General features: G+C 38.9%; 1 protein-coding gene across 5 annotated transcripts in view; it reads left to right on the forward strand.

Annotated features, from left to right (window-relative positions):
- The window catches only part of LOC117231804 (transcription factor AP-2-epsilon), a 200058-nt gene that overhangs the window by 131243 nt on the left and 45536 nt on the right, over window positions 1-23279 (forward strand). The window contains exon 1 of one of the 5 annotated variants that reach the window (XM_033490598.1): window positions 17134-18153. The exons of the other annotated variants lie outside the window; for them this stretch is intronic. Within the exon in view, the coding sequence (XP_033346489.1) occupies window positions 18061-18153 (93 nt within the window). The 5' untranslated portion in view covers window positions 17134-18060. Of the gene's footprint in view, window positions 1-17133; window positions 18154-23279 lie in introns of those variants that run through there. 5 annotated transcript variants of the gene reach the window in all.

Consider the following 23279-nt stretch of genomic DNA (forward strand, 5'->3'; position numbering starts at 1 on the left):
CAAACTTCATAAAAATTACCCTCAAAAAAAATCCACAAGAAATCGAAGAATTAACTTTCTTTATCACCTTTTAACTATGCTCTAAAAACGAATCTACCTCGTTAAAATAAATGGCTGCTTCTTTACTTCAAAAACTACGGCCCACCGTCATCGAGCCATTACCTGGAGCCACAACTCTGTTTCGAGTGCCACGGAAACCACATTTCGCGAGACGCACAGCAGCTATGGAGATTCTTCTCGAGAGCTTCTCCGTCACCTCATGGCGTTGTCCAAAGAGTGAATTTAATGCTCGGCTCGAGGCAGCCCGAAGGCACCTGCGCATGTCGGCCTATACCCAACGGCGTGTTGTGAGTAGAGTACCTGCCTACGTTTCACCGTATGTATTTAAACATGAGCTCTATTCCGTTCTGTCGATACGGAACGTATCGTACGGAACGTGTGTACGTCCACACGGCCGTGGCCACGCGTGTAGGTGCACGACGAAACGAGTGTACGCGTTTAAATAACGCCGCTACACGACAGGGAGTGGAACCTGTTACCGGATCAGGTAGGCGGATTCGGGTTGGTCCACGGATCGCTCGAGACCTTCCCGTCCTCTTTGAGAAATTATTTCGCGCCGCGTGGGAGGATTCTCCGCGTGGTCCCGCTCTCGTTGTCTCCGTGGAATGCAGATGCTCTTGGTTTTCCGTGTTTCACCCACGGTGTAAGGAGTTTGGACATTTTCAGGGAAAGAAGCGAAAGTGTATTGAGTAGGAATTGATGTTTAGAAAGATACGGAAAGAAGTGGTTTATATATGGAATTGGTGATTTTTCTGGTATTGTTGTTTGGGTAGAGCCCGATCGAAAAGCAAACAAAAGAGGAAGAAAAATATGATAGGAAAAATACGCTACGAATATTAATTAAATTCATAGCGCGATTGAATTTAAAAAGTTCGTTCAGGTTTACAAAAAGTGATTTGATTTTGAGTTAGTTTTTACTGATTTATTTAAATCACTGACAAATGCAGTATGCCCTTCGATTGTTCTTCTCATTTCTCATTGTTTTGTATGTTATGATTGTTGAGAGATCATGACGACACAAAGTCGCCCTATTCTTCCAATACACGCATGACAAACGAATCAAACGTTCTCCCCGAGAGTGAAGTATTCAATTGGAGGAAACGATTTCATCCCCGCTTCCGTGGTGATAGTATCGCGTGACAAGAATCCGGAGGAAGTCGTGTCTTCGCGCGGATCTATCGCAATTCGTTGGCTGGCAAGATCTGCGTTGCCACGTTGAAAATATAAAACAAAGATCGGCCCGGTGAAGCAGTTCAACACGTAAGCAAAAATTATTAACGTGTTCTTTATCATCGCGGTCACGCAGCTCGTTTGGCGATGGGGTTGGGAAAGGCCGTAGGAAAAAAAGCAGGATAAAAGGCGTTAATACACGATCGAACAGCACGCACGCGTCGTGTAGTGTCGTATAATGCGATCTACAAATCATATGGCGATACGTACAGCCGTATTTATTGGCCGGGATATTTTTCTATCGGCTACGGCCAACTGGACCGACTGACTTATTGATACAAGCCGGAGACTCGTTGTCACGCGACTATTTTTCCAGCCTCGACACGATGTTCGGAAGAACGAGTCATTTGTCCAACAAGTTATTGTTGTCGTAGATAATGTACGAGGTTTTCTGTAGAACGTTGGCTGGTTAAACAGCGCGGTGAAATATCTATTTATCGATCAGCGTTTATTGGTATGAATTGCATGATTGTCAGTTGCAAGTAGTTTGCTAAGTCGCTAAGACACGCATAGAAATGAGCTTTGATTAATATTAGAATTGAAAGTAATGATAAAAATTGAAAGAATATTGTAAACACTATTTTATTTCATAAATAAGAGATTCCATGAAATTTCATTTTGAAAATTCCATAAAAATGAATATTTCCATTAAACACATTTCGTGAAAAAGATTTCAAGGACCTTGTGTAACCATACGCCTAATACGTAATTGAAGCTAATTGATTATCAAATGATTCTTACGGCTGTAAATTCTCTCTCTCTCTCTCTCTCTACACCCTATTTATCGCAGTCATGTGGTGTAAGGTTAATAAATATCCCAACGAACGCGTTAACGAATATACCAAGTTAGTAATTTCACGGTGAAAACAGAACGTCTTTATGAATGACTCTTTTGATATTTTGCAAAGCTAATGGCGCAGTAGATCGTGTTATCATATTCGAAAGAAAAAGTGACAGCCATGAACTTTTACTTGTCCCGCTCTTGGTTATATTTATTGTGAACGGCGTCCACACGTTGATTCTTGTTGAAGTAATTACTTCAAGAAAAACTCAATACCTTTTCTTTTGTATATCCGTGATCTGGAGAACGCGGTTACGAAGAGAATAGAATTTAGTGAACAAATTCAAAATAAGGAGAAGTCCATATTATTGTGCCTTTGAATATAAATTTTGTTTCGGATTACAAGGTCTAGAAACAAAAGAACTATAAGTAGATTTCTATTGCTGTTTCTTGTAAACTTCAGCTAGAGCTACAGACCAAGGTTAGCTTTTTGGTAATGTCCTTTGCTATAAATATATGAACGTGTTCCCTATTCTATTGTATTCTATTGTATTGTAACACTGAGAGAGTGAGGATCTGGATCAGCATACACTATACCTATACTTATTTCAATATATTTTTCTATTATAAATTCATCCACTCGTTCCTCTATCAGTTAACCCTCAACAATTCTGATACTGAGATCTTAAGAATCGAATCAATACTGTCCACACAGAAAGTAATTATCGCAAGGTTTTTTTCTCGAACCTATGCATCACGTTATAAACCGATGACAAGACGTTGTAATGTTGCGAAACGTGTTTGATTGGTTGCTTGAAGTCTTGAACAAACTGCATTCTGAACAGCTTAATCAATCGCGCAGCTTATTGTAATCTTATCGGTCTACTAAGCTAAATATATTGTATCTGACCAGTGCATATAAAATATATTTATACGAATTATACTCTTGAGATAGATTCAAGAAGATTCAATTTTTATGTTATAATATAAATAATTAATATTCAAGGTGCAATTCAAACATACGTTTAAACTTTCAGCATCCACTTTCACCACTAATTAAATCTTTAATGATAATTTCGTAGCATTTACATAACAGGCATCGAGATTATCATAACGGTTTTCTTAACATCAGACAACGAAAACAAAAAATTGCTGCTCAGTTTTAAATTTATAAATTAAACATTCGATTCACAAGTATATTTCCATGAATATACCCATATGAATATATTCCATATTTCCACGAGTCGATATTTACGCGAGATTTATCCATAAAAATCACTAGGATACTAGACGTTTTTGCTTTACTTTTTACGTGAAATGAGACGCAGGTAGAATGAATGACATCTGATAATAGAAACATTACTTGCAGCATGATCTTAGCAAAAATCTATAATCATACTCTGAATAATTATTGGGATATGCCAATATCAAAACGATCATTCGTTACATACATTTAGCCAAAACAAGTTGCTAGTTAAACCTGCCACATTTCGCGAACTAATTTTTGCCTCAAATTTAGTTCTAACAAAAAAGAAACCACAAAATATGTCATCCAAGGCGTCAAGAAGAGGCTAAATACCGTCAAGAATCAAAACAACAAAACGTAAACATGTTCTGTATCCACTGAATGAAACTCTACCTTGTTCCAAACAAAGCAAAATTTGCCATGATATTCAGGATAATTATGCAGAGTTTCCGCCCAACAAATTCAGCTATCTCGCGTTGCACCTGCCGTTCACGACTGAATCCACGTTGAATTCGGTTGGCTATGGTCGACCGCCTACGAGGATCCGACTCTGTAGTCTCCGAGATGATTGCTGCTTTTCGCCGCGTATTTCGCTCTATACACACGGACCGCATTAGCATAACACGATCTAATTGATGCTGGTCGTACCGTGTGCCTTCGCCTCTTGTCGCGAACCACGTCCGACGTTAGTTGCATCGCTAGTGCATAGTGCGCGTGCAGCTGGATATGAGCATGTTCCACACGGAGAATTGCAAACAGCAAGTTATTTGTCGCCGTGGTAACAAATTGGAAAATATCGATGAGAGAAATACTGAAAAATATCGATTCTAGGAACTGGTACGTAGATTATTGCTGTTAAAGGTAACAGCAAGCAGAAAGGAATGTGTAAATATGCTGCTGATGTGGTAACAAATTTAAGAATATTAGAAACAGACAGAAGTATCGAAGATAAAATATAAGATACAGAGGTATCAATAGCGAAGGTAATGACGGTAATAGAAAGGAGAGTATAAGGATATTGCTAGTGTGGTAACTATAGTATAATAGAAATACTAGAAAATAACGATTGTAGGAAGTAGTATACAAAGTTATTGCTGGTAAAAACGAGTGTATAGTCTTTGCTAACTCAGTCATAAATTGGAGGATATCGATAGAAAAAATGGTGAAAAGTATCGGATATTCGCTATTAGCATAAAATAACATATGGAGCATCACTGGTAGAGATAATGGCAATAAACAGATATTGGTAGTTGAAAATACGTAATAACCGTAAGTACTATTAGTAGAAAACAGTATGTATACATGGATATAGTTGACAATGATTTAAGCGCGGTAGGATAGTAAGTTGATGTAAAGCGTAGAGTCGCGGTGATAGAATGATAGTTTCAAAGGCATTAGAATGAAGTCACTAAATAGACAAAGTGAAAAGCCAAAGCTAATTTCAACATCATGTAGACACGTATTGTGTGATCAAATATCATTGACGTATTTGTTCAATAGCGAGTACTTGGACGATCTGTTTTAGGTCATTCGTTAGGCATTCACTTTCCAAGAAGGAATGGATCTGTTTTAAAGTTGCTCTTTATGAAATTAATCTCTGAATTCATAAATTCCAAACGAAGCACGCCGAATAATATCTTTTTTCAATTTAGAATCGTACGAGACGACGAGGAGATCTGGTATTTTAATAACGAGATAAATTATGCACGCGCATAACCAATGAGTAGCCGAAGGAACTTGGATAACCGCGTCGCTTTCGTACTAGCGACTAGTAGCGACACGACGGTCGCTAATTTTCAAAGCAGCCTATCCAAAAGCAATCAGAATTTTGAATGACAGGAACATCTCGAGTTAATCGCATCGATGTCATAACTTCCGCCGTTCCACGAGTCCCACGACTCGTTCAAATTAATCGAACCAGTGTACTCTTCTACCCGTCGATATTTGCCATCCTCTAAATCACCGATGCTTCGCAATCACATTTTAGGAACGTCGTAAAATATTATCCTTTTGACAGGAGCGTACACCCGAGGGCTAATAAATCAATCTAATTAATGACCGCGGTCATTGCACCATCCCGGTTTGCTCTCTTTGAGCGATCAAAAAGCTAGATCTATGCTTCTAGCAAATAACGTACATATGGATATTTATTATGTCGTATCTGTTTGCACGTTGACGTCGCTTAAGGAACTATATCATGAACGAGCATCATTAACAAAAGCTTGAATACGATAAAAACATTGGAAAAAGGTGATTTAGAGGAATCTAATGATTTAATGACAGAACGATTGACGGGAGTCTCGATTCAACTAGATACTAGAGATAAATCGTACCGGTTTGACAATGAGCGGCTTTTGCAATTAAAAATATCATGAATCATTTTTCTTTGAGGGAAATGAAAGGAACGGTGAAAGCGACACAGTGTCTATCGACCTAACTATAAATAACGTTGCTTCGGTTGCGGACAGTGAAAATGATTTTCAGTACACGCCGGTTGAAACGAGCGATGCATTTCGTTTTTGCTGCGTCTGGAGTTATAGAAGTTAGAGGAGAGATAGGTTGGCATAGATAGGCGTGACGTGTACCTACCGTTTTTGCAACTACAATGTGGTTCGTTGACGCGCGGAAAGAAATCGTGAAATCCGTGTTTTCATGGAGAAAAGTGAATACTTGTTTTACGGTTGGATTTCATTCGGAGTTTTGTGGACAACGACAAAATGATATTCTATACTTGTTATTGATTCTTATTACGTAGTTTCTGAAATATTTCCTTTCCGTATATCGTAACACTTTTTATTTTATTCGCCTACTAAAATATTTACGACATATTACAAGAAATTTAATATAAATGACGTGTGTTATACAAAAACAATACATATCTATAATTATTTAATTCATGTCTATATTTGTGTTTATTTAAATAAGTATGTATAATTATAAGCTGTAGAATATTCACATAAATTTCCGAGCGCAATCGACATATCATGAATACTGCAACGCCTTTAATTCCAAGAATTCTGTAAGAAGTAACATAAATTTCGATCGTATGAAAGGTAGCGCGTCACTGGTTTACAATTATGATAAGTCGGCATAGAAAGCTTAGCTGCCGCCGTTGTTCCAAACGAAATTCGTAAAAATCATTGAATTTATCGTTATTGTTGGTGAACACCGTTAGACATTTACCACGTGACAGAAGCAATTGCCAGAGGAAATCAATAGTTTCGAGACGTCATGTCATCGTGATCGAGGTGAAACACACATAAACAACAGCTGCTTCCTAATCTGTAGCTAATCGAAATTGTAAAGAGGAATTGTTGGAATAAATCGGTCCTGCGTTGCAGACACTTTGCCATTGAGCGTGGAATAAATCGTAACCGCTCTCCTGGCTGGTTACGAGTCAAGCAGATCTAGTACGATCGTTGTCAAGTCTCGTTTAATAATTATTCTGCGCATAAACATTGCCTTTCGGCGTCAAATTACCATCCCACGGTATGGTTGCATTTCAGTCGATATGGTCTGACAGTTGATCGTTGATCTGTGTTTCGAAAAAACCTCTTTTGACTGTTTCTTAGCTGGAATTGTAAAATATATCATTATATAGTCAATATATAGCATTCATAACTTCATTTATGATTTATTCATTCGTTCGTTCATTTATCATACTATTTTTATCATCACAGAGATACATAAATTTCGAATATTTCGAAACGGAAATCTGGCATATAAATAAATCTTTGGGATCTTAAAATTTCTTGGTTGTAACGTCAATGGTCGTTCAAAAGTATACACACATATTTTCTGCCAAGTTTCATATATTCGAGAAACGGAAAGATCTCGATATAGCTTATAACTTACGTTTATAATAAGTAAATGGTACGAAAATGACGAAAAATTGAAAATGGAAAGGCTACGAAATAGCATATGTGTACTTGTATAAAACAGCTTTACTTGTAATTCTTTACATTACAACGAATTTCAAAATACCTATATCTTATAATGACAATTTTAAATCGTATCCCTAGATGACTATTCGAAAGTCATAATTACAAACTTGTCGGCTGAGAATTTAAGGATTTTTACATACCTGTCCGTCTTTCGTTAATAAAAACTATTGTCGCATTAACCTCCTAGGAAGAGAGAATGAGGCAACACTATTCGTAGTTTATAATTAATGCCCGCTCTGACGATCATGAAACGTTAATTATGGCGTATACCGTTGACGAATCGGCGGGGTCCCATTTGTATTGCGTTACGAGATGTCCGATTGATAAATTCAAAACTAAAGTCGAGTCACACTTGCCGTTTAACATTGTAACAGCATATTGGATTCGAGTTGTCGTGATTGCGCAATAGATCGTCCGCATATACATATACACGTACGCCGCTCGCTATGGAAACGTTTCAACTGACATTTTCCCTGACTAATGGCGATTGGATCTTTAACAATAACAAACGAAGATGTATCTCCGCGAAGACCCTTTATAACTGCTGTGCGCGACATTTCGATTTGCGATATAAACCTACTCTTCGCGATGACACGAACACGAAGACCATTCAGGTTGTTGTTGCAGTAGAAGAATTATCGCATTTAGGCGTTCCTCAGAGTAGAAATCAAACAATTGAAACTCGTTTGTAACTTGTGAAAAATAAAGTATTCGGTAGCATACACAACCTAATCGCAGAATCCAATTAAAAGGCAGTTAAAAATCTCTAAAAAAAAAAAAAAATTAGTAGATAATTGAGAGCGAAAGAATTTCCACGATGTCGCAGTGGTTAACGATTGCACTCATCCCGATTGCAGTCAGCCGGTCCAGTTGCGCGGCCAATTATCACGAATTAAAAACTCGCGCCTGAACAAGCGTTGAAATCACCAGAGCCGCGACAGGGCGCAGCGTCGAAACAGCGCGCCGGCAAAGGTCCATGTATATCGTATATCAGTGTAACGCTGCTCACGGACACGTTCCAGGCCTATAAAAACTTTTCCCCCTACGTGCAGATGCGGGCGTGCGCGCTCGCGCTCTTCAGCAAGCGTGTACGTGTTCTCGCGCGGGTGTGCGAAACGTGCTGGCCACAGAGCCGCGCTTGTACGATCGGCTCTTGGTCCCGTTAGCTTGAACCCTCTGGACCGGACTCTCGCCTCTTACCACGAGGCCGTGTGCGCGGCTACGTGTCGTGTATACACACGTGCGTGGCCCTGTGTCCACGGCTATGTGTCGCGTATACACGCGTGCATGGTTCTGTATCCACTGCTACGTGTCGTGTATACACGTGTGCGTGGCCCTGTGTCCACGGCCTTCACGCCGCCGCGCCGGAGCGATAAACGGCCGATTCACTCGTCCACTCAAATTAACGGTGAACATCATTGTTGTCGAACGATCGGACCCCGATCTTCCCTCCTTTGCCTCTCGCTTAATCCTTCATCGGTCCCTTTTTCATCGTCGCCGCTCGTATTTGCCGTGCTGTGCTCCGCACCAAGCAAGCCATTAGTGAACGTCGATCGAGGAAATCGTTTATCTTCGCCGGCCTCGTAATTAGAGAATTGGACGGAGATCCGCGCAAGCCTCGGTTCTGCGAATGGCGGACCGAACGAAAACGCGGTCAACGCGGCTGAACCGAGTTTTCGGAGCATCGAGAAAGCGCATACACGCGGCAGAGATTACCGGTCTCGCACTCGCACAGCTGCCTCGACTGGAGGTGATTCGGACGTTGCGTCTTGATGATTGATCGCTGACGCTAATTGCTAAGGACACAGCGTGCACGCGATGGAAGGGCGTAGCCGCGAGTTGTATAGGTTACGATTTTGTACTTTTGACGAGAGTCTGTGAGAGTTGTTTCAGGGAGAGCGATGTTAAGGGTAGGTGTTAAGATGAGAAATTTTTGATGCGCTAAACTTGACTCTAAGCATGTAAGGAATGATATTATTGTTATGAGAGTAAAGAACGTGGGAACTAGGCTGAAGGTCTGCAAAGAGAAGAGATGTTACTATGAAACGTGAAATGTCTGGTGAAGTACGAGCAAGCTGGAATGTACGATAATTCTGAAGGATCAAGAGTTTGCAGGATATAGATAGTTGGTATATTAGATAAAAATTAAAATCGGAAAGAGAATAGTTAATATATATTTTAATGTTACACGAGAATTAGATTAAAAGAGATCTGAGCGGACAATTTATTGTTCTGGGTGAGATAAGAAACGTTTGGAATTTAACATAGTCGGTTGTTTAAATGGTTTGAAGTTCAGCTCAAACTTTAGGCTGTTTGAAATTTTGTTTCGCACGACCATATTCCAATTAAAGTAATTGCATTAACCTGCACGACACGACGTCAATGATGCACGCTTCGTTATGTTATGTAATGAGCCGTAGAGAATTATTAATTGAAGTAGGTTGGAAATGCTGGAATCCAGATAATTCTCGAGGTTGCAGTAATTTAAAGTACCATGTGGCACGATAGTCACGTCGCTTCATTTAGTTCTTTAAAGGCGGAGTTCTTTAAATCAAAGGCACGACCAAATCTATAAAGTCTTTCGATAATGGAATTGCGTGACTTACATATGCGTACTTCAATTTTACCGACGATTTAAAAAATCACTTTATATATACGTATTTGTACGCACGCAAAGTTCCTTTCATTCCAAACATTTATATCGTCGTGTTTGCTTAAATAACTTCGAGTAATATACTTTACAAAAACGAGCACGTTACTCAAACCACGTAAATTAAACGACGCGCATCAAGATAAAGGCCGCGTTTAAACACACTGATCGTTTAGGTATCGTAGACACCATGGATTGTGTGCAAGATTGTTATTTATCGCTGCTCGTGCTTTTTATTATCGATTGGCAACGGTGCTCTCGTGTTCACGCTCAGTTTTGCGCGATTATTTGCAAAGATCGACGCAACCCTAACGTAGCGTGTTAAATCTTCCGGTAATTCATATTCGTTTAAAGTTTAAATGGAAGAGTCTACTCGGAAACTCTGTCTTTCCCGCGTTAAAGCCGACTTCGCGCGAGTCCAATAAAGGAATCGGAATGTCGTGTACGCAAATAGGTTAAGCACTCGTAGACAAGTGTGTAAACATCGGTCACATGGAAAACGTACGTTCACCGCCATCGATTAGAACACATGTAGTAGCAAGGATGTTAATGGGCAAACTGCGTAAAACGACAAATGTGCTGTATCGTATCGATTTTACTCGCAAAAATGTGCCAATTTTCATTTACGCTCGTATTCGAGATAGAATATGATATGCGTTCAAACTAAAATTGTCACGCGATAAGATGAACTTAGCGCATTGTAGGTAAAATACCCGATAAAAGGCTGGAAATGTTGCGATTTAGATTATACATTCTTGGAAATAAGGTTACAAACTATTTGAAAGTCATACCTTAATTTTCAAATAGAATAGTGGAATAATTTAAGTAAGTAAAATTATTAAATTTTGCATTTCAGAGAGCATAACAATTTCCATCGTAATTACTTTGATTGAAGTACGTTTCAGAAGTATTAACTTATAAAGTATACTGATGAGGCTTTAATGAAACAGGGGTAAAATTTAATAATGAGAGTATCGCGAAGGGCAATCTTGCGGTTGTAATAAGCCATTACTCTCCCTATCAATTTTTTTGCGCGTAATACAGTTACCAATAAAAAGAAGAAGCAAAAAACGTCCGATGGATCAACTGAAAATCAATTCGAACTAACCATCGTTTCTACAAATCGTCGGTCGTTTCTACTATTGTTTAACAGAAAACCTATCTCAACCGCGTCATGTATAGTTGTTTGGTAAAGAAGTAATTTGAGCTTGGAGAATTGACTCCCTTCCCACGAGTGTCGATGCTACTTTCTACGTGACTTAGAGCCCTCAAAATTTCAGTGGTCGCAATCAACGATGTGTCGGAATTTCATACCTAAATGTTTCTAATTATTCTAACTATGTTTAACTGTTGCTTCAAACAAAATTACCAAGCATCCCTTTATCGAATACCATCATCATTAACACGAACGAATCTTTGAAAAAATATCCTAATCCTCTAAATTCTTTTCCTATCGAATGTAAAAGGAAAGTACAACTAAATCGAAGATCGAGAGCTCTTTTTTACTATTTTCTTGAACGTATCGTAGAAATCTATAAAATTCGACAGATTTTAGACGTTACAACTATGCTGTCAAAATTACGCTATTACTTTTCATCGTTTCTGATTTTTCATACAAAAATTCGAAATATACGCGTTAATTTGGAAATTCGAAAACGTTTCCGACGTAGAGATTGGAAAGTTTCATATAATCGATATCTGGAGTTACTTTCGGAGGCGCGATACGACGCGAAATCGACGTTCTCCTTGACCGTGGCTGATCCGTTAAGGTAACGCAAGGAAAGGTGCGGTAACACGAGGTAAGATAAGGGCGTCATGCGTTGGTTACCGTTGGGTGGCGCTGGATGGTCCGCTTGGAATGTCGTTTAGCGACTTCCCTCTCCCACCATCGTCATCCAGAGCTCTTTCTTCGACTCCTCTCTCGGCTTCGTCTTCTCTTCGTTCGACTTGTACGTGCCTTTCATACCCGAACACTGCCGCGTATCTTTATACACGACGATTGTAATCGTTGAAGTACCTTCGGTCGCTACCCTCGATCAGGAAACAGCAGGTTTGCGGTAACCATGTGTTCTATTTTATGGATTCAGCATTTGATTCAGCGAATGTATTCGATGCCATTAAAAATTGTTATTAATCTATTTTGAAATTTCAAAACATCGAAGGATCGTAGGGATATTCTAAAGTGTTTTCGATTATTAAAGTGCACACAGTACTAAAGATTCGGTATACTTTCACATAGCTGATGAAATTTTTCATTAACCGTGCTTTACGGAAACTCGCGCTAAAGCAACATTCGCGTAACGCTTATTACGATATTCTGCCATTAACATAGACTAACTATTTTGATAATGTAATTGTACAAGATAATAAGGAATACGCGAATTACGTGAACATTGAAAGAAAAACACAAAAATTCACGGCACACGTAAAGCCATTGCACAATTTATTCGGAGTTAATGGTGGCATGAAACGGCGAATCATCGAATATCGTAGCTGAATGAACGACTAAATAACACGTTCCTTGAACGAACCAGCTGTAACCATTCCGAACTAATCCACAGCGTAACAGTGGCAATTACTGCTTTTGCGTAAGTAACGGACTGAAGATTACCGATGATTACCACCTCGGCTATTTCTTTATCGACAGCTCACTCTCACGCTACTTCTTCCCATAACACACATATCCGATGGCCGGCTTTCGAAAAAAACGTATTTTTAGGATTCGTCCACGTATCTTGCTAACTCTGCCACGTACCAACAGTGCGATAAATAACGGAGAAGTATGTATTTACAAGGAGGATTAACGTTCTAGCGTGGGTTAACGTGAGTACAGTTATAAATCGATTCACGGATGATGAATTTACCTGGAGGATTAGATACTTTCGTGAAAAAAAAAACAACAGCCATCTCGTGTCAATGCAAATTGTTCTATGTATACCTTCGGGTTTCATACAGTTTTCGAGGGAAAAACCTGGTATTAAGTGTAAATTTAAATCGATAAATAATTTTTTCTCAAATCGTGTCATAGATTATAACACCAGTTATGGCAGAGAAGAGGTACTTGAGTCTTCGTAGAATCGCTTAAGGATTCAAGCATTGTAAGGTGCGTAATTCTGAAAGTCAACTGCGACGAATTTGACTACTTTCTAAATTTTAAATGGCCGCCTTTCGTTGTTCCGTTGGAAGGCCGGAATACACGGCGCTAAATCACTTTCTAATCTGCAGTGGAAACAGATGTTCATCGTCCGACGAATTGGTAATCGGTGTATTGAAATTACATGGACGGAAATAGCATTACGTGTAATTTCATAATGTCACAGAGGCCCTGAAGATGATGAACAACGTTTGTCCGAATAAAAAGAGGCTATAAACATCTAGCGATTAACTAACAACATTGAAAATTACAATAATTAGATATTTCTTGTTTTTAATCGCGCCTCGTAAGTTTCTTATAAAACCGTATAATAAAGAACTGACGTAAGTGTGACCAAATTAAATTAACTGTCAAATAATCGAGCAAATCAAACAAAATTGAAAAAGAAATACCCTTAGGAGGGACGTGAGATCATCCGACTTTTTTTCAAATGGAACTATCAAATAGGACTGTTGAAATCGTATAAATTCCACGCTAAAACTAGCGATTTAATACACCTGATGATGCGATTAGAGAAGCACGACTGCATCTATCGAGAAATTTTCTCGGAAGTGTAGCTATCGGATCGTAGCCTCGAATGGAATCGATCATGCAAAGTCCACAAAGCACAATAGCAACGAGCAAACTATTCCGTTTGTTACTTGTGATAGATAATAATAATAAATAAATTACGACATGGGTAGAATATGCAAGAATTAAAAATCGTTTGAACTGTCAACGATATTTTTGTAATTTATTATATAAGGTGTATTTCTCCAAATAGTTCTCCTTTTTTTATATTTGAAACGTTTACGTTTATATGAAATCTAAAGTCGTACTGACATAAAAGAAGATTAACTTTTTTGTATTCTTCCTCGTCCTTCTTTAGAAATTAATATTACTAACATAGAAATAAGTTTCACAGTTTCACCAACTGCGTTAATTCGCGTTAATTCCGAGCAAACAAACATCGAAGCAAACATACTATCAAGAGCCATGCTCTGTAACAAGTTGCATTGGTTGCGTATCGCGAGTCCGCAAACAAATCGGTTGATCGTTTAACGCGATCGGGTAATCGGTGCGCTTTGCGGCAGCGTTAATTCCGTTGGCCGAGCAGGCTTTACGATTCCATTTGGTTTACCGATTTCACGACCGCAGACCGCAGTTTTCACTGATGGACAACGTTGAACGAAATTGAAAAATACTCGATAGAAACCTAGCAGGACAAATTAGTTGCCGATGTCCCAATAAATTCTTGTTGCATCGAATGACAACACGATGCGTGATTGGTAGCCTGCGGCTTCCTTCCTAGAAGGAACTCCTACCGTGTTTCTTCTTTCATGATCGTTTTTTCAATCGTCTCTGTTATTTTCTGTATATGCATAGGTATAACATGGACTCTAAAAGGAAAGGCACGATTAATCAGCTGTTCGGAAACCGATTATCAGCGTCAATTTGACTACTGATCGAAACGAAATCGAATTCCCTAATTCGCATCTAGTAGGAGCGAGTAAGAATCGTGTCGAGTGGTTATCACGTTTCTCGCGTCGAACACCATTAATCAAGAAGCTCTCGGTCGCGATTTTCGTGCGGCTGACGCGAGCATCGTCGACAAGTTGAGCGTATCTCAACGTGAATCTTAAAGGATTTTATTTCGAGAAAGCTGAATTATTGAATTTACTTTTGGTTAATGAGAAATGATCAGTGAGCAGATAGATAGATCTCTTCGGAGATTTCGGTTGTTTGTTTTAGCGAATATGAGTTGTCGATGGAGTACCGTTACGATGGTACTTTTGATGAATCGTCGACTGAGATGCTTTAAATCGGACATCAAATTTTCCCTATCTTTTTAAGTTGATTAAATAATGAGTTTATTGTGTAGTTTATACGAATCTCGTAGTATACTACGAAACTAAAAATGTAAATTAATGAAATAACAAACTGGTCTCTAAAGATACTCGAAAAATGATGTAAATCTTCAATCCTGACATTCCAATATCTTTAAAAACTATAAGTACTTAATTCGAACATTCTAATATTCCTCAAAGTCGCACTGAAGAATCTGAAATTCTCTAAATACCATTCAAATTACAACAAGACTCAAATCTGTAGGCTAAAAGCTTCAAATTCCCTAAATTATACAAATACCTAATCCCAACATTCCAATATTTTTAAAAATCGTAAGTACGCAACCTTGACGTTCTAATGTTTTTAAACATAAGATTTAACTGCATCTAACAGTTTTAAACAAAATGGTTGGTAGTGCGATCGAGTCCTTGTTCTTTGGGCTATCTCTGCCCCTGACTTACGTGCCAACTGTATTCAGGTGTCGACTGTGTCTTTTCACGACGACGCGACGCTTCTCTCGTTGCAGTCGTGAATGGCGTTCTGTGGCGTAATTACGTGGCAGAATTTACACCGGCATAAATTACGGACCGCGAGTCGACGACCTATAACGCTGGCCGTTTTCACCTTGCGCGAATTAATTGCGGCTCCCGGCATGAATGAGCGTTGACGGAAAAGCGGCTGGAGACGTACCGGGGACCCATTTCTGGCCGCCGTTTAATTAATACGTTCACCTCCCGCGGTGAGGAGCCGAATACGATAACGAATCTCCCCGTTATCGGGTGTCACGATCTAGTCTCTTGTAGCAATAAATATCTTTGATACAATATATCACGATATATCCAAGACGACCGTGATTCGATAAGAGCGACATTACAATTTGAATGTCACTGTTAAGCGTAATTATCAACGTATGTTTGAATTTCATCAAGGGATTAATCTGCATTGGGAATTGGAATCTTTATTCTAATAAAGAAACCGTCTGAGTTTTATAGATTATAGTATTGCGGAAGTTTCTGCGGTGAAATAGTGCATTCTCGTTTCGTTTAAGATTAGATAATTTACATAGTAAATTTGAAAGTAATGGTCTATAATTTTATTATATCAATTAAGAATTCCCCTTAATTCGTTACTTCGAGTTAACGATGTTTCCTTATTATACATAATAAATACCTAATGAGAATATCATTTATTTCAAACGAAGTGAATCTGAAATAAAAATATCCTCGAGTATCCTTATAATCCATGTGAACACGAAATAGCTTGAATTTTAGCTGGTTTTTAATAAAACCCGGTTTTGTGAAGGAAGAACAGGAAATTCGCTTCTATTTTTCAAAAGGAATACTTCTATGATTTAGCATCGTTTCATTCAATCAGAAAGCGTTAGATCAATTATTAATGTACTATGAACACAAAAGTTTTGATAGAGAGAATCATCCTGTTGCTTCGTCGCTGTGCGAATCTAATTATGTACTCCGATGTTGCTTAATCATTTTTCTGTATCCCTACTGGCAACAAGAATTTTATGATTTAAAATGTGAATCCTCTGTTTATATATATATATATATAACGTTCCGTTACTAGTTGATTAACTTGTCTATAATATGATGTATTACTTTTTGTCATAGATGTCCAAATGTTCTCCCGTCGAAACGATGAAATATTACTATTGTTCGTGTCAAACTAGAAATACCTTGCTTTTCATAAAGCAAATGAAATACTTTTCGTAACTCAAAATCACGTCACTCTTACAACGACTAAGGGAACAAGTTCAAAAGGGGTTAAAAACTTGCATGCCAAAGTTCTGAGCTCTGGTTAGACCGCGTAGAGGGTCCCGTGTCGATCGGGGAGTGCCGACTCACGTGGTTCGTAGCGTCGTTGGTAGCGTCGCGCGAGGCCGCGAGGTATCTCTCCTATTCGTTCGGTCATGGGACGTCCCCTCGTGGATCGTAGCCGCTCGATCGTCTGGTGGGGCAGCTCTAGGAGTAGTTGCACGTGGTGGCGCGTATCCTCGGGCGAAATTTCGGTCGTCGTCTGTACGCGTGCACAAACGAGAGTCTCTCTCCTTTCCGTTCTCCTATCCTTGGCGCTCGTAGGCCAGAGGTCTGGTAGGGCAGAGTTCTTAAGGCGGCGATGGTGGTGGCGGTGGTGGTGGTGCACAGCTGCCGACGACGACGCCCGTGTCGCTGGTGGTGGTGGCTGCCGGTGGTGGTATAGTAGTAGTAGTAGTAGTAGCTCTCGGTAAGAGCACATCGTACCACCTCCCATTTCGTCCTCTCGTCGTGCTGGCACACGGCTCTTAGCTATACTTTCGTACGGCGAGCCGTCGTCCCCGTCGTTCAGTCGGTCGGCCGCAACACGACGCTCGATCAGCCGATCAGCTGTTCTCTTTCGCATCGGCTCGCCTTCATCCGGCAAAAGCCTACGAACGACGGATCTTTTGACTTTTCTCTCGCGGTCTTTCGGTATCTTTCACCTTCTGGCTCTCTGCTCGCGTTTTCTGACTTCTCCCCGCGGCGTGGTGCCTGCAAGGACTCGACGTCTGTTGGAGCAACGACGAGGTGGTCGAATGCGTTCACGCGACCCTCGAAATTGATGCGCGAACGATCCTCGAAAAGCGACCATGCACGAGCTCGCGCGTGTCCGCTCACTCGTTCCGCTTGCGACGGGCAACGATTCTTGGCTGGAGGCTGATGCCTTTGATGCGATGATTGGTTGGTAAATTCGCGGCCAAGGGTGCCTGGTTTTGCTTGTTTCTCTCGTGAAACCATAGAAATGATATTTAACGTTACTTATCGTTCGATCAAACTATCTTTGCTTTTTCTTCTGAATCTACAATTTACTCTCGAACATTAAAATACTTTTCGAGTAATGAAGGGAACGCAGTTGCACTCGGTGCCCTACAGTTTAAATCTTTTGTAACAGTATCGCTTTTCGATGAAACGAGAAACTTAGTTGTTACCCTATTGGTTGAAGGAGATCACCATAGTGAACCATCACAGTGCACAGTGTGTTTAAAAAACGACAATCGTCGCGAAGTGGTGCACAGATGACAACGAATCGTGATTGTGTGATGTGCAGGAGGAAATAGTGCTCGAAAGTGATTATCGCGAGCGATCTAGCGATTGTAACGGATCTGGCACTGGAACCGACAAACTGGAGATCCTAGGGATGTTCCCGCCGCGAACGGAAGCGCCGACAGCGGACAAGCTGGCGCTCTGTTACGCGCCGCACGTTGACATGACCACGGTGATCGAGGTCGAGGTGCGTTTTCGTTGAAAATCCTATGATTTTCTGTGCTCGATTCATTCTTAATATCGAATGCATACCTTTAATGATCTGAAGCAGATGAAATTTATGCAAGCACTGATTTTTCTAAGATAGTTCCGTTATCTCGCGATTTTGGATGAAGATTATTTTATTAATAGTGTTTTCGATGCGATAACCAAGTGCAATTATTCGTATTTATAACAGATGAAATTTAAACGTTTGCGAGGAAAAAAGCTAGTGTAATTATGTAGATTATAAAAGCGTAGCGACGATAGCAATCAATTTTGCGATTAATCATCTATTTATCTATGAAAAGATACAAATTATATCCAATTTCGTTACTCGAAGAGAAGCAAGTTGTTTGAGCAGAGTTTCTTCGAAGCATTATTCATGCACTGATCACGCTTGAGTAATGTATTAAAAATATATGAAAACATAATTCACCATTAACTCGAATTTGCACGAAACTGCATCGTAGAATATATTTCAATCAGCTTCAATCTCGATAAAACGTAAAGAGTAATTCATACTATAACGTAGTTCACAATCACCATCGTAAAACAAATATTTTTCTTACGATCCAATCAATATTAGTAGAATCAATCGTGAAATTTAGTAATGAAAACAGATACTTGTATTAGACTTTTGAGCAATTGAATCTCAAACTCTTTCCATATATCTATCGCCTACGATCTTCAAGTTAATACTCTCCATGATACGTGATCCTATGATAGTTGGTAGAAATAAAACTTTCACTGCGCAATAAAAATACTCGTAGCCGTAATCGTCGAACAAGTAGGCGTAGCAGAAAATCAAAGTGTTAAAGATTAGGTACTATTTCTATCTAGTTAAATCTTCTAATATACATAATTTTTTCATTCACATTTAGAATTCTATCAAAGTATTTCATAAAGCGTGTTGACGTTCTATAATGAATTTCTTTTGGCTTGTAAAAAGGAAATTATCATAAATATCAGTTTCATTATTTTGACAATGAAAATGAAACTAAATTAGTGACAATGGAATAGTATAATTGCATAATATATATATTATTCAGGTTACCTACCGCTATCGAAGGTTAAGAACGATACAGTAAATAAAAAAATGTTGGAGAGTTCTCACAAACGTTCAACACGGTTAATTTCTTTTCTAGTTATTTATTCGTAATCTACGATCTGTCGATTTCGACACGGGGCCGACTTATTGGTTATTAATTGTCTACATGTCATATGTGGCAAGAAGGACGATTTCTCCCGACCTTATCAATAGCGATCTCAGCTGGAAAGTTCGGCTATGCGTCTTGTGAAATGAATCGGTCGTTTGCAGGTTGCTCTCCAGCCGAAATTTTATGCGTGTATCGTGTCAGATCGTTTTGATCGAGCTTGTTATTAAACGATCGTCGTCTTTTTTTTGCGCCACGATCTATGTAGTTCCTGACTTCTTACGTTACTTTCTTCGCTTCGATCAATCTTCTACAGCCTTATGTCGGTATCGAACCAATACGAAAATGATTTTTACGCTTTCAAAGGACACGATTCGGCGAATAACCGGCATTCGAGTTAATTATTCAGCGAGGAAGTTGAATCCACGAGATTACTTGGAAACAGACAGTAACTGGAATATTATTGTTGCGACTATTTCTTTAAAATTTATTGGTATCGTCGTATTTTTCTAGCCTTGTAATTACTGTCTCTTCCGCCGCTCCACGAGAAACGGTTCCCGCATTTGCCTATTTGATCCTCATATCTTGTATAATGTCTGTATAATACCGTGCTTGTAAATTCGATTCACTATCAAACTGCAACTTTTACGTTTCTTTAAATCATTCATACGTATATTCTTTCCGAATACGCGAAACGTCGCATCCAATTTTGGATTAAGCTATCCTGCACGACGAACAGTTTGTTGTACACGCTGTCCGCAGATAATTCTCAAGGAGATGGAAATATGTACGACGAATATAAAGCCGTAACGATGATAATCCTCTTGGATTCGCGACAACAATACGAATCGAAACGTTCTCTCGATGATCTTATTTAAATGGGAAAATTTAACTGTCCGATATATTCAAATCAGATGTTTAACTACGTAAGAAATTGATGACGCGTGTCCGTTTGGAACGTGGACCAGACACGTGAAAGTCAAACCTATAATGGTCGAGTAACAAACATTATTGCAAATTGAAATACGCCTTAATGGGGCTCCGTTTGGCATCGAAGATGAAACGGTACTTGTGCACGGGTTCGTAACGACGCGGCTCGTTAAACGACGACAAATATTTCGTACGGAATAAAACGAGGTACAACGGTCTGTTGCAATGACCCAGGCCCTGTCTACCCGCCATAGATTTCGAAATATCGATTTGGAAAGCGACTTGGAAAGCGACAAAGCTGAATTTTGTCTCATTAAACGTCGGTATCGGACAGATTAGGCCAGATTATGGTATTTGGCCAAGTGAGAGTTCCCTTTTATAACGGGTCGTTCCACTCAATTTTCGACCTACCATCGTTAAATTCCGTTACGAACAGTTTTCTCGATAATCGAATTCTTCCTACTGTTGGGTCGCGATCCATACCTCACCCTGCATGGATAGTATGCTTATCAAATACTTTATCTGCAACGTTCGAAAGTCTTTCTTGAAAAATGTTCTTAGGGATGAAATTAGCGAAGAGATCAAATGTTATACCGCTTGTTGTCTTTCGGTTTGGTTTGGTGATACCACAGCTTTGAAATGTTCGAAGTCAAAATATTATTTAAGAGTATACTAATATATATTTCTGACGACTTTATGTCTGAACAAGTCTTCACAAAGTTTCTAATCAATAGCGTATAATCATCGTGTAGATGAACGTACACTACCATTAAGTAAAATTCATCTCATTCACGAGTGGCATTCGCTTTTAAATTGCCTTATATAATTAGAATCGACAAGTGACATCCAAATGGACCGTCGTGTGAATAGGAAAAAAGGTACACGCGTTGGCCCTTCGTTGCTTATAGAGATGTTCGAGATCGTATCACCAGAACAGAAACCTAATGGCTTGCACCGGTATAATGTCTATAGAAAGCCTTTCTGCCGATATTCAGATACATCACAGATCGATACTATCTACCTGAATAATATCGCGTAATCGTTCCATCGAAAGATCACGTGGACCAGATTGGGTTCCGTTTTCATCGAGCGAAAAATTTTGGAATCCGTGCAAAAGCGTCGTAATTTTGGAAATAACGAACGTGGATTCTATTTGTGCATTGTCCGGTCGTATGATTCGAATTCTGAGTTTTGATTTTGAAAATACATTACCTGTGTTCTAGCGAAAAACGAAATTTCGTAATGTTAAAAAAAAATTAGTTTAAAGATAAGCGAATAGAGTTTTTATTAAACGCTTAGTTTGCTAATACTTGTGGAATCTTCAAAATATTTAGTTACTGATTTGTAAACTATAAATATATTTTTGATTATCCTAGGTCTATCAATAATCACATAATAATATTTCCTTTCATTTCGTTTCAACCAATTATGCAGACTGAAAAGTACATTTGTACATACAGTTCGCTATATTTTCAAAGGTGAAACATGCTTAATCACAGCTCAGCAATTTGCTTCGATGATCTTGCGATTTGTGACTGATATTTCATGCAGTCGATAGTTCGTAGAGATTCTGATATGCCTAGCTTTTAACACGAAGATGTTTATCGAAATTTTGTAACAGCGTTGAACAGAAATTAGAAAGATGTATTCGAAGAAAATATCGGAAACGACTATATCTAAAATAGTTGAAAATTGATAATCAGTCCCAAACAATAATTATTTGCTCGTAAAATTCCTAAGCCCACTTAATGCCAATGTAAAGTGATTATAGAAGATTTATGAACTTTCTATAACAACGTTCGAACACTGTAATTTTATCCTTTTCTACGACGTACCGGAAGCTTCTGTCTCTCAATTCTGAAGTAATTCTTCTGAACGTGTTAATTTTAGTGGAAGCATACTTTTATAAGAAAGGAAGACTATTCAAATGCACGATAAAAACCAATTTTACTGAATTTTTATCGAATATGTTAAGTAGGTTGTTTCTTAACCGAGAACGTTTTTAGATACGCAATTAAAACGTAAAAAGTAAGCGAATTAATTTTAGCTCAATCTATAATTTAGGTCTTTACGATATAAGTATGACATAGTATATTTTACATGTAAATGTTACATTGTAAAGCATGGAGTTTCTGGGTAAATAAATTGTCACGTCAGAAATATAAATTATCTGACCAGTTAAGTTATCTTAATCATTTAGTTTGGTAATTAATCTTATTGGACCATCGAAAATTGCAATGTCAGAGTACAAGACAACAAATTTAATTTAATTAAACTAAAAACTTACTCCTCATACACACACATACACACACACACACACACACACACACACGAAGAATTACGAAACGTTTATAAAAGCGGCCTCGTCGCATGCTCTTTCATGTTTTAAAAATTGATACATTTTATTCACCTGCCACTGTCCAAAGAATTTCAAATAAACTTTCTTATTCGTGTCATCCGTTATAGTTTGATACAGGATAAATTATCGAAAATTCCACGACCGAATGGAGGAAATCGCTATCGATTTATGAGTGCCTGAAAGAAGCGACGTTCATGATCAAGCGACAAGTTTTCCTCGTGGTCGCTTATCACTCCTAATAACACTTTATCGCGTTATCGAGAGCTTGGTGGTCGGTGTCGCTCGTTTAACTCTCATATGATTTCCTCAAGAAAGATATATGCCGCGCCTATATTCCGTCCCCAAGTTATTTTCGTTACGTTATGTGCCAAAAGATTTGTATAGTATTTATTCGCATTTATGTTCACCACCTTCGAGAAATAAGCGCCACTGTTCCATATACCCGTCGTTTATAGTAATGGCAGACCTCCAACGCCGCTGACATGATTTTTTTTTCTTTTCTTCTCTCTCGATACCAGCGCACATTAGTCACCGCAATTACTGGTGGCCAGCAATTTTTTAATAGCGGCGAAAGTTACGGTCGACGACGAACGTGAATGTGTGTCGAAGAACGCGCGTATCTCTGCTCGCTTTTATTATGGTTATTACTTTTTATTCCCTGCGTTTCTT

Source organism: Bombus vosnesenskii, unplaced genomic scaffold (genome assembly GCF_011952255.1).
Source record: "Bombus vosnesenskii isolate JDL3184/JDL3185 unplaced genomic scaffold, Bvos_JDL3184-5_v1.1 scf7180000013274, whole genome shotgun sequence".
Lineage (NCBI taxonomy): Eukaryota > Metazoa > Arthropoda > Insecta > Hymenoptera > Apidae > Bombus > Bombus vosnesenskii.